The 14,467-nt window shown below is 39.7% G+C and overlaps 1 protein-coding gene across 1 annotated transcript in view; it reads right to left on the reverse strand.

Annotated features, from left to right (window-relative positions):
- Positions 1–9,411: 9,411 nt before the first annotated feature.
- The window catches only part of PLP2 (proteolipid protein 2), a 402,641-nt gene continuing 397,585 nt past the window's right edge, over positions 9,412–14,467 (reverse strand). The window contains exon 5 of the mRNA XM_044080196.1: positions 9,412–10,785. Coding sequence (XP_043936131.1) covers positions 10,766–10,785 — 20 coding nt within the window. The 3' untranslated portion in view covers positions 9,412–10,765. The remainder of the gene's footprint in view (positions 10,786–14,467) is intronic.

Genomic DNA, 14,467 nt, shown 5'->3' on the forward strand with positions numbered 1-14,467 from the left:
ATGTTGTAATGCAACATTGCAGTTAGTCTGAGCCATAACACAAAAACAGTCTGTGGTCACCAGTTCACACTACAGTTCTTCCTAACAACTTGTCCTACAGCTTTATCCAAGTCTTTTAGCATATGAGAAAAGTAGTCACTGATCTAGTGTGTTAAGTCAGAAGGGATAGTTACTTCAGACCCAGTTAAGGATGTTATAAATTCCAGAGGTGGGATTAGGCTGGACAAGTTCAACTATTAGCTGGGAGAAACCATGCAAAAAGAAGAACTTATTGAGTTCCAGTATCCTTTCCATAGGAAAATTATAATCTACATAAATAAGCAAACACTTTCATTCAATGTATGTTTGGATAGGAGACTGTACCCAGCTTTAATGCATCTGCAACTGTTAGTCATCATGGATCATTTAATGCAATCAGCAGCACTTTCTCTCCCTCCACTAGATGTAATCTAGCAAGATGAAAATGCTCTGGTCCCTTTGGAGGCATTGCAGCTGTTAATTTAAATCCAAATAGCTTCACCAACATTCCAAATTGACACTAAGTGAAACCATTCTCTTACTATATAGTATAGGCCTTTTTCTCTAGGAAGGAAACTAAAAACAACTACATTGTCTTTTTCAATTTTATGCCATTTCTTCGAGTTGTGATACTTTGCCAGATTCATGTTTTAACTTTCAGATTACTTGCACCTGTATAAATGGGCTACTGTTTTGATTCCACAAATGTATCAAAATCAGCACATAAATCATTAACAACATTCAATAACGACCAACTAAATTTCATAATTACCTTACAGCACTGAAAACTGAAAGATACAAAATGTCTCTGTAAAGGATCACTTATTAAGTATAGTGGTACACAAGCTGCAAAGATCCTTAATGGTCTGGTTATATATGCAGTTTCCATATGAGGAACCAATTCAGCACAACTCTATCTGCATAAAATAACAGTTATACAGCACACAAAATACAGTAACTACTAATACCGCTGAAAGTATGTGGGTAGAGCACTACTCCAGATGGACAATTTTCAACTTCAGCCTAGAGAGTCTTAAATATATATAATAAGACTTTAAGGGTTCCTGCTGAATTTGCAAGGACTACAGTTGCAATCCTCTGAAACATGAGAGTAAAACTGTGAAAATAGATATATATACATATATATATGGATTCACTTAAGAAGCTCGAAATACTGAAATATCGAAATTCAGTATTTTGAGCCCATAAAGTGGAATCCTGAAAAGAGCGAAACTTAAAATGCGCGAAATTCAAAACCTTGAATACTGGAGGTTTGGAATTAGCGCTTCTGGTGTTTTGCTGTGGTTATGGATTCAGGTAAGTGTGTATGTGTTAAGGGTTTGGGGTAGGGGCTGTGGTGTGTGTTAGTGTATTTTATTGCTGTAATGTGTATGTGCGAGAAGAATGTAGGTTGTGTGGTGGTATTTTGTATGTGTTTGTATGTAGTGTGACCTCAGAGTTAGAATATTTCAGTAGTGGGGGTGTGAGGGGCACAGCCCTCGTAGAGAGCTTGTGTTTGTGTGTAGGGAGGAAGGTGTGTGTGTGTGTGTGTGTGGGTGTGTGGAGTAGAAGCACTAATTCAAAATCTCTGGTGTGCGAGATTTTGAATTTCGTGCTTCTGAGTTTTCGTTGTTTTAAGGTTTTGATTTTATAGCCTCAAAATACTGAATTTTGACATTTCAGTATTTCAAGGATATAAAGAGAATCCATATATATATATATATATATATATATATATATATATATATATATATATATATATATATATATATATCTATATATATATATACACACATATACATATACACACACACACATATATATATATATATATATATATATATATATATATATATATATATATATATATATATATATATATATACATACAGATATATATCTACACATACATGGGTCCCCTTCAGAAGGTCAAACTTTTAAAAGCTCAACTTTCATGTGGCTGAGACCATATGACTGAACTTTTAAAAGTTCGAATGGTCTGAATGGGGATCTCCATAGAGCGCAATATGGGAAGATTTCCCTATACCACAATGTAGTGCAATTTTGGAGTTGGTATATTTAAATATTGTGGGTGGGGGGGGTGCAGGGGGGCTTGCTAGCATGGTTTCATTTTATTTTTGTTTTATTTTTTTTTCACATTTTCGAACATTCAAATGTTAGAACATATGGTCTCAGCCATATGAAAGTCGAACATTTGGGTGTTCAATTATATGAAGTAGATATATATATATATATATATATATATATATATACACTCACACACATGTATGTGTGTGTGGATGGTGGCTGTACCTTGCAGTATTACCAGTGCTCTGATTTAAATAGATAAGAGTTAATGATCTCAGAGTTACTACATACAAGGAACATGGGTGTATGATTTGCAGTCCTCATGTCTCTACAAAAAGCTTTAGTAGCATTATAACAAGTTTCAAAATGTGCTGTAATTCTAACTTTCATACTTGTTTTTTCAACCCTTGCTAAACAGACCATAATAAATTAATATATCTACCAAATTTACTCATTCATTATAAAAGATATCCAACATTTTAAATGTTACCCTATAAACAATTAACTAAGACTACAAAGATTGAGACGAGGCAAATAAATAAATATGAAAGAATATATCACAGTAGATTACAAACTCAGGGGAAAAATATACTTAAGACTCCACCTTTAGTTAGCTATATATAAGCATATGAGGGGATATTAGCAGTTCTTATTCTTCTAATGTTCGTCCAATTTCTTCATTAACAGTGTATGCGTTGCATACACATAGATATATAAAATAGCTTATGTTTTAATACATTGTGTAGTTCTTTTTCATGTGTGTAATTGTTCTACTCACCTAGCTTTTACCCCATTGCATCAATGCCTCATTGTACTCTTCGGAATTTGCATCATGTTTATCTGTTATCGTATACATGGCCTGTAGGCCTAGTAAACACAAAGGTTGCTTTTCCATGGTAACTCAAGTAATGTACTCAAAAATCATGCACTATAGAGGCTGAACGAATCAGACTTGGGTCTACAGGTAAAACTTAGTGGCTCATAGCCTTGGCCTTCTGTGTTGTACTGCAAGTAATTTGTTGTAGAAAATTGTGCATTGCTTAAATCATCTGTTAAGTCATTGCTATATACACTTCCCAGAAATATCCTGTAAATTTTGCATCTTGGTGAGAAAAAAGATGCCAACAGCTCAACAAATGAACAAATAAATCAACAAAACTACAAAGCTAAATTTAAGAGAGATACAGGGATATATGCAGAAGGATGAGACTCTAGCTGATGTAGTAAACCACCATTTGTTTTGTGCTCTTAAAGACAGAAAGTACAGTTTTGTACCTACCATAAATGTAGATGTTCGAGTGTATACCCTGCTGCAATCACACTTGGGGTTATCCTGCCGTCAGGTGGTCCTGCAGTCGGCCCGAATTCCAAAGTCTTGGTCCGGCGTCGGTTGCTGTCGCTTCTTCCCTGACATCAGTGCGCCAGGGGTATATGAGAGGCATCTGACACCATTTTCTTCAGTTTTTCTTGCCCCAGATGTCAGGTGCCCCCTCCCAAATGGTGGTCACTAGATAGTACCAATAATAAAAAATGTAGCATAAACACAAAATCTCTCCAGTTATAAGCAAATACACCACAAGGGTTGTAACAGATTTAAAGGTATAGAAAGGTCTTAATTAGGTCAGAGGGGATGGAGGGAGGGTAACCTGGACTGCAGCAGGGTATACACTCGAACATCTACATTTATGGTAGGTACAAAACTGTACTATGTTCATCGTGTTACCCTGCTGCAGTCATCACACTTGGGTAGAATCCCAAAGCTAAGGATGGGAGGTGGAGTCAAACAGGATTAGAGGAGGCTAGAAGGCCCTGCAAAACTGCAGTGGCGAAGCCAGCTCTAGTCTTAGAGTAAAGTGGTAAGTGGTAATGTTTGGTGAAGGTGTGTACTGAACTCCAAGTTGCAGCTTCCAGAATATCCTTGGTTGGCACCCCCCTGAGGAAGGCTGTAGATGTAGCTGCTGCCCTGGTAGAGTGGGGCCTTATGCTAGCAGGGACTGGTTTTCCATGGTGGGTGTAGCAAAAACGTATGCAATGTCCTATCCATTTGGAAATGGTCTGTTTTGAGATAGCCTTTCCTTGTGATGCTGTAGCATAGGATACAAAAAGTTGGTCAGATTTTCTGAAAACCTTAGTTTTATCCAAGTAGTAATGTAGCTGCCTGTGAATGTCCAAGAAATATAGAAGTCTTTCTCCTTTGTTCTGTGGATTTGGAAAGAAGGTGGGTAAATGGATGGTTTGATTTAGAGCCACACTGGATACCACCTTAGGCATAAAGGAGGGGTCAGTTCGTAGAGAAACTCTGTCTTGATGAAAAATGAGGAAGGGCTCTACTGCCATTAGTGCCTAAAGCACTGAAACTCTTCTCGCTGAAGTAATTGCTAGCAGCAGGGCAGTCTTCCATGATATAAACTTTAAATCAGCTGAGAAAGCTGGTTCAAAAGGAGGTAGCATAAGTTTTTCCAGAACAAAGTTGAGGTCCCAAGTAGGTGTTGGTGCTCTCCTGGGAGGCCTAATGTTTTTGGCCCCTCTGAGAAACTGCCTTAGTAGTGGATAAGGGAGGATCCGTGTTGTAGTGAGCTGAAATAGCTGAGGCGTGGATTTTAATAGATGAAAAGGAAAGCCCTTTGTGTAACATCTCAGTTAAATATTGCAGAATCTGAGGCATGTCAGGCTGAAGGGTATTTTGGCCTTTAGTTTGGTTCCAGGCGCAAATCCTTTTCCATTTGTCTGAGTAGGCTTTCCTGGTGGTGGGCCTCCTGGCCTCCAGAATAACATCCATAACAGCTTGTGAGAGAGGAGCTGGCTGGCTGCTTAGGTGATTTGCCATGCAGCCAAGTTTAAGGTTTTGAGCTGGCTGTGTAGAATCTGATTGTCTTGCGGTGTGAGCAGATGGGTAATTTGTGGTAGAATCCATGGTGGGCCCTGTGCCATATTCCTTAATAGTGGGTACCAGTGCTGGTGTGGCCACTCTGGGGCTATGAGTATCATTCGGGGTCTCTCCATTCTGACTTTTAGCAGCACCTTTGTGAGAAGGGGTAATGGAGGAAAGGCATATACTGTCAGCATTTTCCAACTGAATGAGAGTGCATCCACTTTCCAAGCTTGATGATGAAAAGTCCTTGTGCAAAATTTTGTCAGTTGATAGTTTTGGGGGCTGGCAAACAGGTCTATGTCTGGGAGCCCCCATTTTTGAGTTATCATTGCAAATACTTGTGGATCCAGTTTCCACTCGTGGGGATCCATGATGTTTCTGCTTAGGTCGTCTGTCAATGTGTTCTTTTTTCCTGGCAGGAATTGAGCTTGTAAATGAACTTAGTAAGCCAGTGCTGTGTTCCACAAGGTCATTGCTTGCCTGCATAGAGGATAGGAGTGTGTACCCCCTTGCTTGTTTATGTACCACATTACTGTGGTGTTGTCTGTCCTTATGATAAACTGTCCTGGATGTAAGAGGTCCTTGAAGGCTGTCAAAGCATTTTGTACAGCTAGCTTTTCTTTTTGATTGATGTGCAGATTCCTTTGATCTGCAGTCCATATGCCTTGAATGCACTGTCCTGCCATGTATGCCCCCCAGGCATAGTCCGATGCATCTGTTGTCATACTTTGCCTGGCTGGGGGTAAGGTGAAAGGCTGACCCTTGTTGAGATGACATGCCTGTGACCAGCCATAGAAACTCCTGTTGAAGGCAGGGAATGAGAGGTATCATTGTTTGCAAGCTGTGGCTGTGTTGAGTCCATACGCTTTTTAGGTACCATTGTAATTTCCTCATATGCAGTTTTGCAAATGGTATTAGTAGTATGCAAGATGCCATGTAGCCCAAGGCCTGCAGAATTTTTCTTGCAGGGAGTTGGGTCTTTGTTGCCATTGCTCTGAAGTATTGAGTTAATTGTAGTTGTTTGTCTGGCGTCAGATAAGCCATCTGGGCCGTTGTATTCAAGCTGGCACCCAGGAATGTCATATTTTGTGAGGGCACTAGTTTTGATTTCTTTTCGTTTACTGTGTACCCTAGGCAACTTAGAAGATGTTTTACAAAAGCCAGGTGTTGTAAGAGAATGTCCTTGCTTTCTGCTTGGATGAGGCAGTCGTCCAGGTATGGGTATATTTGAATTCCTCTTTGTCTGCAGTATGCAATTACTGGTGCCAGGCATTTTGTGAAGACCCTGGGTGCAGTAGATAAGCCAAAAAGCAGTGCAGAGAATTGGTAATGGGTTGAACCTGCAATGAAACGGAGGTATCTTCTGCAATTTTGTCTGATAGGGACATGCAGGTATGCCTCCTTGAGGTCCAACATTACTAGCCAAGCTTTCTTGCCTAACATGGGAAGAAGCTGCTGTAGTGTTAGCATCTTGAATTTGGGTACTTGCAAGAAGGTGTTTAAAATTGAAAGGTCCAGAATGGGTCTCCAAGCTTTGTCCTTTCTGGGGACTAGAAAGAGCCTTGAGTAAAATCCTTGGCCTTGCTCCTGTGTAGGTACCAGTTGAATGGCTCTCATGTCCATGAGAGCTGTAATTTGTTTTTGTGCCTCTGCCCATTGATTTTGTGGCAGGTTTGGCATTCCTTTTATCCTTGGCAAGGTATGGAAATGGAATCTGTATCCTTGTAAGATAATGTCTAGGACCCATTTGTCCTTTGTGATGATGCGCCAGTTGTCTGCAAAAAGTGCTAATTTTCCTCCCAAGGGAGCTGCCAAGAGAGTTTTGCTTGGCAGTTTGAGGTTTAAGTCATTGTGTTTGCCTTCTAGTAGTTTGGGGCCTGTCTTTTCCTCCCTTCTGCGTTGCGGTGCCCCACTGGCGAGGTTTGCAAAGGATTTGTGCTTGTCCTCTGCCCCTTGGGTGCCTGTATTTACCCCTTTGTGATCTGTCAGAAGCTGGAAAGGACCAATTTTTTGTTGGCCAATTTCTTCTGAAGCGTGGGGGCTGTACCTGTAAGAAATCTTTGACCGCCTGCATAGATTTTGCCTTATCCTCCATTTTCTTTAAAACCTCCTCTACTTTAACCCCAAATTAGACATCCTGTTGTAAGGGTGCATCTAGTAACTTTGCTTTAACATGATCAGGCAGAGATTGTTTCTTTAACCAAGCATGTCTACGTATAACAGACCCAGTAATGGCTGCTCTACAGGAAGCTTCCAAGGCATCAAAACCACATTGTAAAGTATGTTTGCCCACCTGTTCAGCTGCATGCAACAGATCCTGCATTTCCTTGAATTCAGACTGTTGAGGGTGCGTGCCCATCTTTTGTTTTATTTGAGACATTAGGAATTGCTGGTATTTAAGCATGTGAAATTGACAATTTAGTGCTCTCATAGCTAGAGTAGCTGAGGTGTAAACCTTCTTCCTCCACCTATCTAGTGCTCTGGAGTCCCTTTCAGAGGGTACAGGATTTTTAGCCATAGAAGCCTTGGCCCCTTTGGGACCCTGGGAGATTGTCTCTGGATCAGCAACAGGGATTTTGTATAGGAATTTGTGTGAGTCAGGCACTCTATAGTATCTATCTGGTTTGGCTGGAGCAGGAGGCAGATAATCTGGATTTAGACTAGATTCTAAGAAAACATCATCCACAATGTCTAAAACTGGGAGGATAGCAAGTGGTCTGTGCTGGGGGAGTAAAAGAAACTCTCTGAGCCTTTTCTTTGAGTCGGAGTAGTCCTGACCGTTCCAGTGGAAATGTTCCCTCATGGTATATAAGGTTTCAAAAAAGGAATAATCTTCAGGGGGAGAAGCTGAGGGAATGGAGTCTTCAGCATCAGAATCTTCATAAGGGGGAAAGGAGTAATCCTGTTCCTCAGAGGAGCCTGAGGAAACAGACACTTGATCAGAGGAGGCATAATCCTCCTCTTGTCTAGGCCTTTTGTCGGGGGGGGGGGTTGGGAACCCCTGAGCAAAGAAATTAAATCTTCAGCCATTTTAAGCATCTGCTTCTTAGGCATAGGGCCTTGACCTGGAGACTGAAGTGTAGTCTTTTTTGGTTTTAGAGGAGTCTTGAGCTTAGCATAAGATTTTATGGTGAGAGTAGTCAGTCTGAAGACACCTTCAGAAACCGAAGGTGTTTCTACAGCACCGGCTTCTCCTACTGCAATGTCGTCGGTAGGGCCTAAAGAAAATGGCTGCGTCGGCCTAGAACTCTCTGCTGGAGAATCAGAAGCGGTCTGGGGATCCAATTCAGCGGTAGCCAGGGGCTGCGTAGGCGCCTCACTGAAAACCGGAGAACCGGCGACCGGCCCAGCTGAGGGCTCAGAGTCTGGCTTGGATCTAGGCTGCCTATCTTTATCTTTGCGTTTTTTATGCATGCCGGTAGTCGGTTGCTCCGACGGCATAGAGTAATTAAATTTCCTACCAAAGTAGTGATGTGCGAAATCAAAGCATCGCTTTATAGTTCGTTTATTGAACCTAGCACAAAACCGACAACCAGTGACATTGTGGTCTGGGCCTAGGCAAGGTATACAAAAAGAATGAAAGTCCTTATGAGGTATTTGCTTCCCACAAGAAATGCAATTGTTAACTTTTTCTGATATCGGACTGAGGCAAGAAAAGGTTCCCCAATGGGGTACTTAGCTTTGAAAACTTCGGATTGAAACTCGATTAAAAAATCTCAGGTGTCGGCCGACCGGCACTTGCGAACTGCTTCTGCTTCGAGCACCGCGCGGCAAGAAAGACTGGAGAAAATGGCATCGGATGCCTCTCATATACCCCTGGCGCACTTACATCAGGGAAGATATGACAGCAACCGACGCCAGACCAAGACTTTGGAATTCGGGCCGACTGCGGGACCGCCTGATGGCAGGATAACCCCAAGTGTGATGATTGCAGCAGGGTAACACGATGAACATCAGGATCTGTAACCGGACATTTAGGCCAGATCAGAGGAAGGTGAGACAGATCAGATGGAATATGTTAACGTTCACTGACCAGTAAGCTAACAAAATATGCATCACAATTCTAATATAGTTCCACAGTTTCTGCTTCTGAATGACACTGATGACAATAACCCACATGTTCAGTTGATGATCTTAGTGACGCATCTGCAGTGTAGAAGTAAATACCTAAAGTCACAGGCCACCATGTTTACCCAAAATGTATGTGGAATCCCACATGACAGACATTTCAAGTGGTGATTTTAATAACTCAGATTATTTCAGAATAATATAGTGCACAGTGAATGATACAAAAAATCATTAATTGGTATATTTCTACTGCAAGACTTAAACATTTTGTAGATATAGGATTCTAGTACCCTGTGCAAGAAATTGCCTCTTACATGGGAAAATTGCATCTAATTAACATATTTCATTAATAACTTGCAAACATCTTTCCTCTAACAAGGAGTTATTTTATTAGCAGACCTATTTCATCAACACTGTCTGAAATAAACTGTTAGAAAACTTTCATCATAAGGAGAATACCGTACTACTAAACTTTATAAATCTGAAGTGTACAGTAATAGTTTATCTCAACTTTTTTTTCTTTATTTGCCATATATGCAGACTCTCTTTGCACATTTGACATTTAAATAAAAAAAAATTAAATATAACAAAGTAGTGATAGTCTGATAAAAAATAAGAGAGAAAGAAAGAAAGAAAAAGGTTTGACATATGTTAACCCAAAAACTGCCCAAGCCTCCTTCACTGGCTCCAATAGTGCCACAGAAGGCCATTTCTGTGTGGTAAGTTGGCCATAGTCACCAGTCCATCTCCCTTCCTTATGGCTTGGTCAGTAAATGTATAAACAGTAACATAACTTTTTTTGTGTAAACTGGGAATATGCACCATTCTGAGACAGACTGGGAACTGTGCCCAAGGCAACAACAGTGATGCAGTAACCACCTTAAGCACCAGAGAGACATTCTATGTCCCCATTAGATGGGCTTGGGTAAAACACTGGTTGTACCACTTGTATCATGTAATAGGATTTCATAACTTAACATAATGCTTAAAAAGTGATGTAAAGAAAGTAAATAGTTTGAAGATACACATCTGTATGTAGAGATTGCTGTAAAATAAGGCACATTGGCAGTATAAAAGTATAAGAAAAGAAATCAGCTTTGCAAAACAGCCAGAGGAGGATGCAAATATCTTTTTTTAGAAACATAGCTTTCTAGTACTTGTTAAATATTGACTTCCTTTAACTCAATCCAGTAATACAAAAATGCGACTGACTTCTCAGTCTCAGAAGTAAACTAAACTGGAAAATGTACAACAAATTCAACATGTGTTAAGGAAATAGAATAACCATGTTCTCTGAACAGTCTACGTTTTCAGAAAGTACTTCTTCCCTGAGATTCTGCCAAGTAACAGCCTCCTCAGCCCCATCATCACAAGTAAAGTAATTACCAAATAATATAAATAGGGTATGTGATGCATTATATTACTTTATATCATAACATTAAGGAGTTATTTGATTGACCTGTACATTACAAACTTTCCTTTAGAGCACACAACCTTTTGAAGTAAATGAGCAATCAGCCAATAAAAGGTTGCACACGTGTTGGAATAGGAGAGCAGTACAGTAGAAAGCTTGGCATCTTGTTTCTCCACACTCAGCACAATTTATGTAATGCACTTAAATATGTTCTAGTCCCTCATTGGTGGCATTCACATGACTTTATTTTTGGCTTTATGCGCAGGCTGGTTTCATTTTCTTCCAGAAGATACTTGAGAGGTCCCTTAAGCATATTCTGTGGGTTCTGAAACAAAACACATATAGATAAGGAGTTCTGGTGTGTCTCATATACTTTGTTCACATTTAATTAACTCTCAGCATGAACATGATCCTCCTCTGCTCTTTTTTTAAACCTATTTTAATACAAAACTGTGACTGTGGTAAAGATCACAGCGATTCACATTTCACATTTTCTCTGGCTCACTGCAAAAAACAAATCTCTTAACTAAAGCAGTTGATAGTGTCTTTGCCTCAACAGCTACTGATGCGGTGGGCCACAGAAGTACAATAACATTCCTGTAAACAAGTTGATATCACCTTCCTCTGTAAATATACAATGTGTTTAATAATGTGTTCTTTAAAAGACAGTACAAATATTTCACAGCAAGAGGTTCTCCCGTTCAATTCTCGGCTTGGCTTGGGAGTGCCTTCTGTGTGGAGTCTGCATGTCCTCCCCGCGGTGGGTAGTGTTCGAAAGACATGCGTGTGTAAATGAGCATGCCTTCGTTGAAGGTTGGGTGTCGAGCTGGCACCTCGGCGTTTCGTAAAAATCTCCTGCCAATAATTAGCAGACTGGAGCTCTGCTGTGGCGACCCCTTACTGGGAAAAGACAAAAGACAAAACAAAAAACAAATATTTTAAGGAGTCTATTCCACAGTACAGAAAAGCATTATTCGCTGCATTATGATTGTTGATTGAGTCGGTCCAACTAGACATGGTCAATTCTCAGTGCAGACCTGAGAGGCTATCAATACTAAGAGGAATGTGGCCAAGGCATCAGAGAAATGCTCCTGTTCTTTTTATTAAGTGCTGAGGGATATATTGCATATCCGGCTGAACTATCACCAACTTAGGATTCTGGGAATCTTGGTATAAAGTCTCATCCAAAGCATGGCAACATCTTACCCACATTAGAAGTGGAGAAGAACATGAGAATGCAAAATGTGGTCAGAAGTATGGCAGCTTGGTCTCAGTAAACTATATGGAGAATTCATTGGTAATATATTTTCATGTCTACAAAGAACACCAAAACTAAAAGCAAAATCAAACCAAGAATGAAAATCACTTGGCACCACAGGACCCGGAAGCACGTAAACAAAGATGTCATGTTCTGCTAAACTGTGTTATAGACAAGCTTGTCTCAATTTCAAAACACTAGTGATGTTGAGGGTGTCATTCAGACCTGGTTTATTCACTTTTGAATCCATAAGATTTTATAATATGATATATGGAATGTTATACATTGGCAACTCAGATAAGAAATGTTTTACAATGCCAGTTAGTAACTCTAGGTTTTAAATTGGAGTTTTGATTTCACCCCCGATGGTTAAAAGGGGTTACTGCACTTATTTGTATTACAAAACTATAAAAACATATTACAGAATTGTTTTATGACACATTTTAATATTTTGTATTCAATTTTAAGTTCATTATGCTATTCAGTCGCCAAGACATTTTTAGAAAATGAATTAATTTTTAGAAAATGAATTATTTTTAATGATAATAAGAATGTATTTTAGAATTTCCTTATATGGTGATTTTCCTGTTGGGAAAGGTTCACAGGAAGTCATGTGATGATTCTGGAAGCATTTAATGTGAATGAACTTCCAGCAATGTTGTTTGCCTTGAGAAAGCTCGCATGTGGTCGAGTGAAAGCGCTTGGAAGATACTGTGGATTTTTACTTTGCCTGGTTACATTAAAGGATCTTTTTGGAGACCTAGCAGCTGTTTGATTTCTTCATCTGCTTATTTTGAAAGCCTTTGTTTACATGCTTCCGGGTCCTGTGGTGCCAAGTGATTTTCATTCTTGGATATTTTCATGTCTCCTTATCATTTCAAAAGCATACACAATAATGCACTTTGGCAATGAAAGCATAGGCAGAGTACAACACTGGGGAATAAGGAATTAATAATGAATAATCCAAGACTGAGGTCTGTACTGTTACATGATATTTGTAACACCATAGTGGCAAAGCAATGCATCAAGGCAGTGGTGCACATTACCACAGGAACAGACCACATGCAAAGCAGATCTGTGACAAAGGGTTAGGGTACAATTCTCCCACCGAACACAGAGTGTGAAGTGGTATTTATGTCCATGGTGCTGCTCACTCCATATAATGATTTATTCATTCTGCAAATGCTTTGCTTCATAAGATATTTGTGCTTGTGACATCCCAGAGAAAGAACAAGACAGGGTTTTACAACTGCTTTTGCTGAATGCTCTATTTCCAAAATGTAGTAAGTTCATAGTGGGAATGATAAAGGTGGGCTTTATCTCCTCATATGGAGGTTGTGAGGGAGCTTGTTCCCTCTGTAAAAAAAATGTTTTATATTGTTTTTCATTTTTATTTTGTGATACATTTCCCTGATTACTCTACAGCACAAGTACATGTGTTACAAGCATTTGTGTAGATAAGCTGTCAGTTTCAAACAGTTTTTGCCAGGCATATGATTTGAGGAATCCTAGTTGATCACTACTAATATGCAAGATATGGAAAGAATTATGTTTTCACACAAACACTGGGCAATTAAGGCACAAGTAATTTTTTTCTTTTGTATTAATTTATCTCAAAGTGCTAGCCATTAGCCTTCCCATGATCAACTAGCCATTTGTTCCCCAATGGGATGAAAGCTGATCATAGAGGGTCATCAGGCCGGTAGCCATCAGCGTTTTTGCTATGTACTTAACACTTCCCCTCATGGTTGATGTTTATTTGCATACAGAAAGGCCTATTATTGATTCCTCTGTAACTGGAAACTTTCTTCACACATGCCTCATGAACACTACTATGCAAACGTGGCTTGGCAAAGATAATTGCATGTCTTCAGCACAATTACTGCGCATATTCTCTAACAGGTGCTGTCCTGGCTATGAAGTGGACTGGTGAGAATAAGTAAGCCAACATCAGTAATTCACATTCATATCCTCCCCATCCTGGTCCTCCAACACCTGTGCTGCTAATTAAGCTCAAGTTATCCAAGTTATAGCCAGGGCTTCATCCCTCTATGCTGAGCAAGACTGAAATGTTTTCTCCAAAAGATAAGATGAACTACAGATTGTATAATAAACATTAACATTTTAAGATCAGTTGGATACAAATAAACATTTCACTCTTTCAGCAGGGACAACAGGTTGAAATTAATACAGGCCAGGAGCAGACACAACATATTTTTACAGGTGAAAGAACGGAAGGACATTGAATGAAAGTGTGTAAAGACAATTAGCTAGACTGTGTGAACTAAACGGGCTTTAAAGGTCTAACAGCAGTATATTTCTTACTTGATTTGATATTCATCTAGAAAAGTATTCATAATCAGTGGCTGAAGGCATGGGTGTTGGGGGTTTGCACTATAGGGAAACATACAGTTGTGTACATTTACCATAAATGTAGATGTTCTTCGCGTTTCACTGTTGCAGTCATTACAGTTGGGTAATCTACTGGCAGGTTGCCCTCAGTCGGCCTGAATAACAAAGTCTTGGATCCTGCGTCGGTTGCTGTCTCCTCTTCCATAACGTCAGGTCATCAGGGGTATAAAACATGCAGCCAATGCCATTTCATTCAGTTTTTCTTGCCCCAGTTGTCAGGTGCCCCCCAAATGGGCAGCAAAAATATATATAAATAAATAGTAAATATATAAATGCACTTTTAAAAAACATAACCTTTACCTTCAACTAAAAAGCAAATACACCACAAAGGCTTTTG

The sequence above is a fragment of the Protopterus annectens genome, chromosome 8.part0 (genome assembly GCF_019279795.1).
Source record: "Protopterus annectens isolate FY-2018-M chromosome 8.part0, PAN1.0, whole genome shotgun sequence".
Lineage (NCBI taxonomy): Eukaryota > Metazoa > Chordata > Ceratodontiformes > Protopteridae > Protopterus > Protopterus annectens.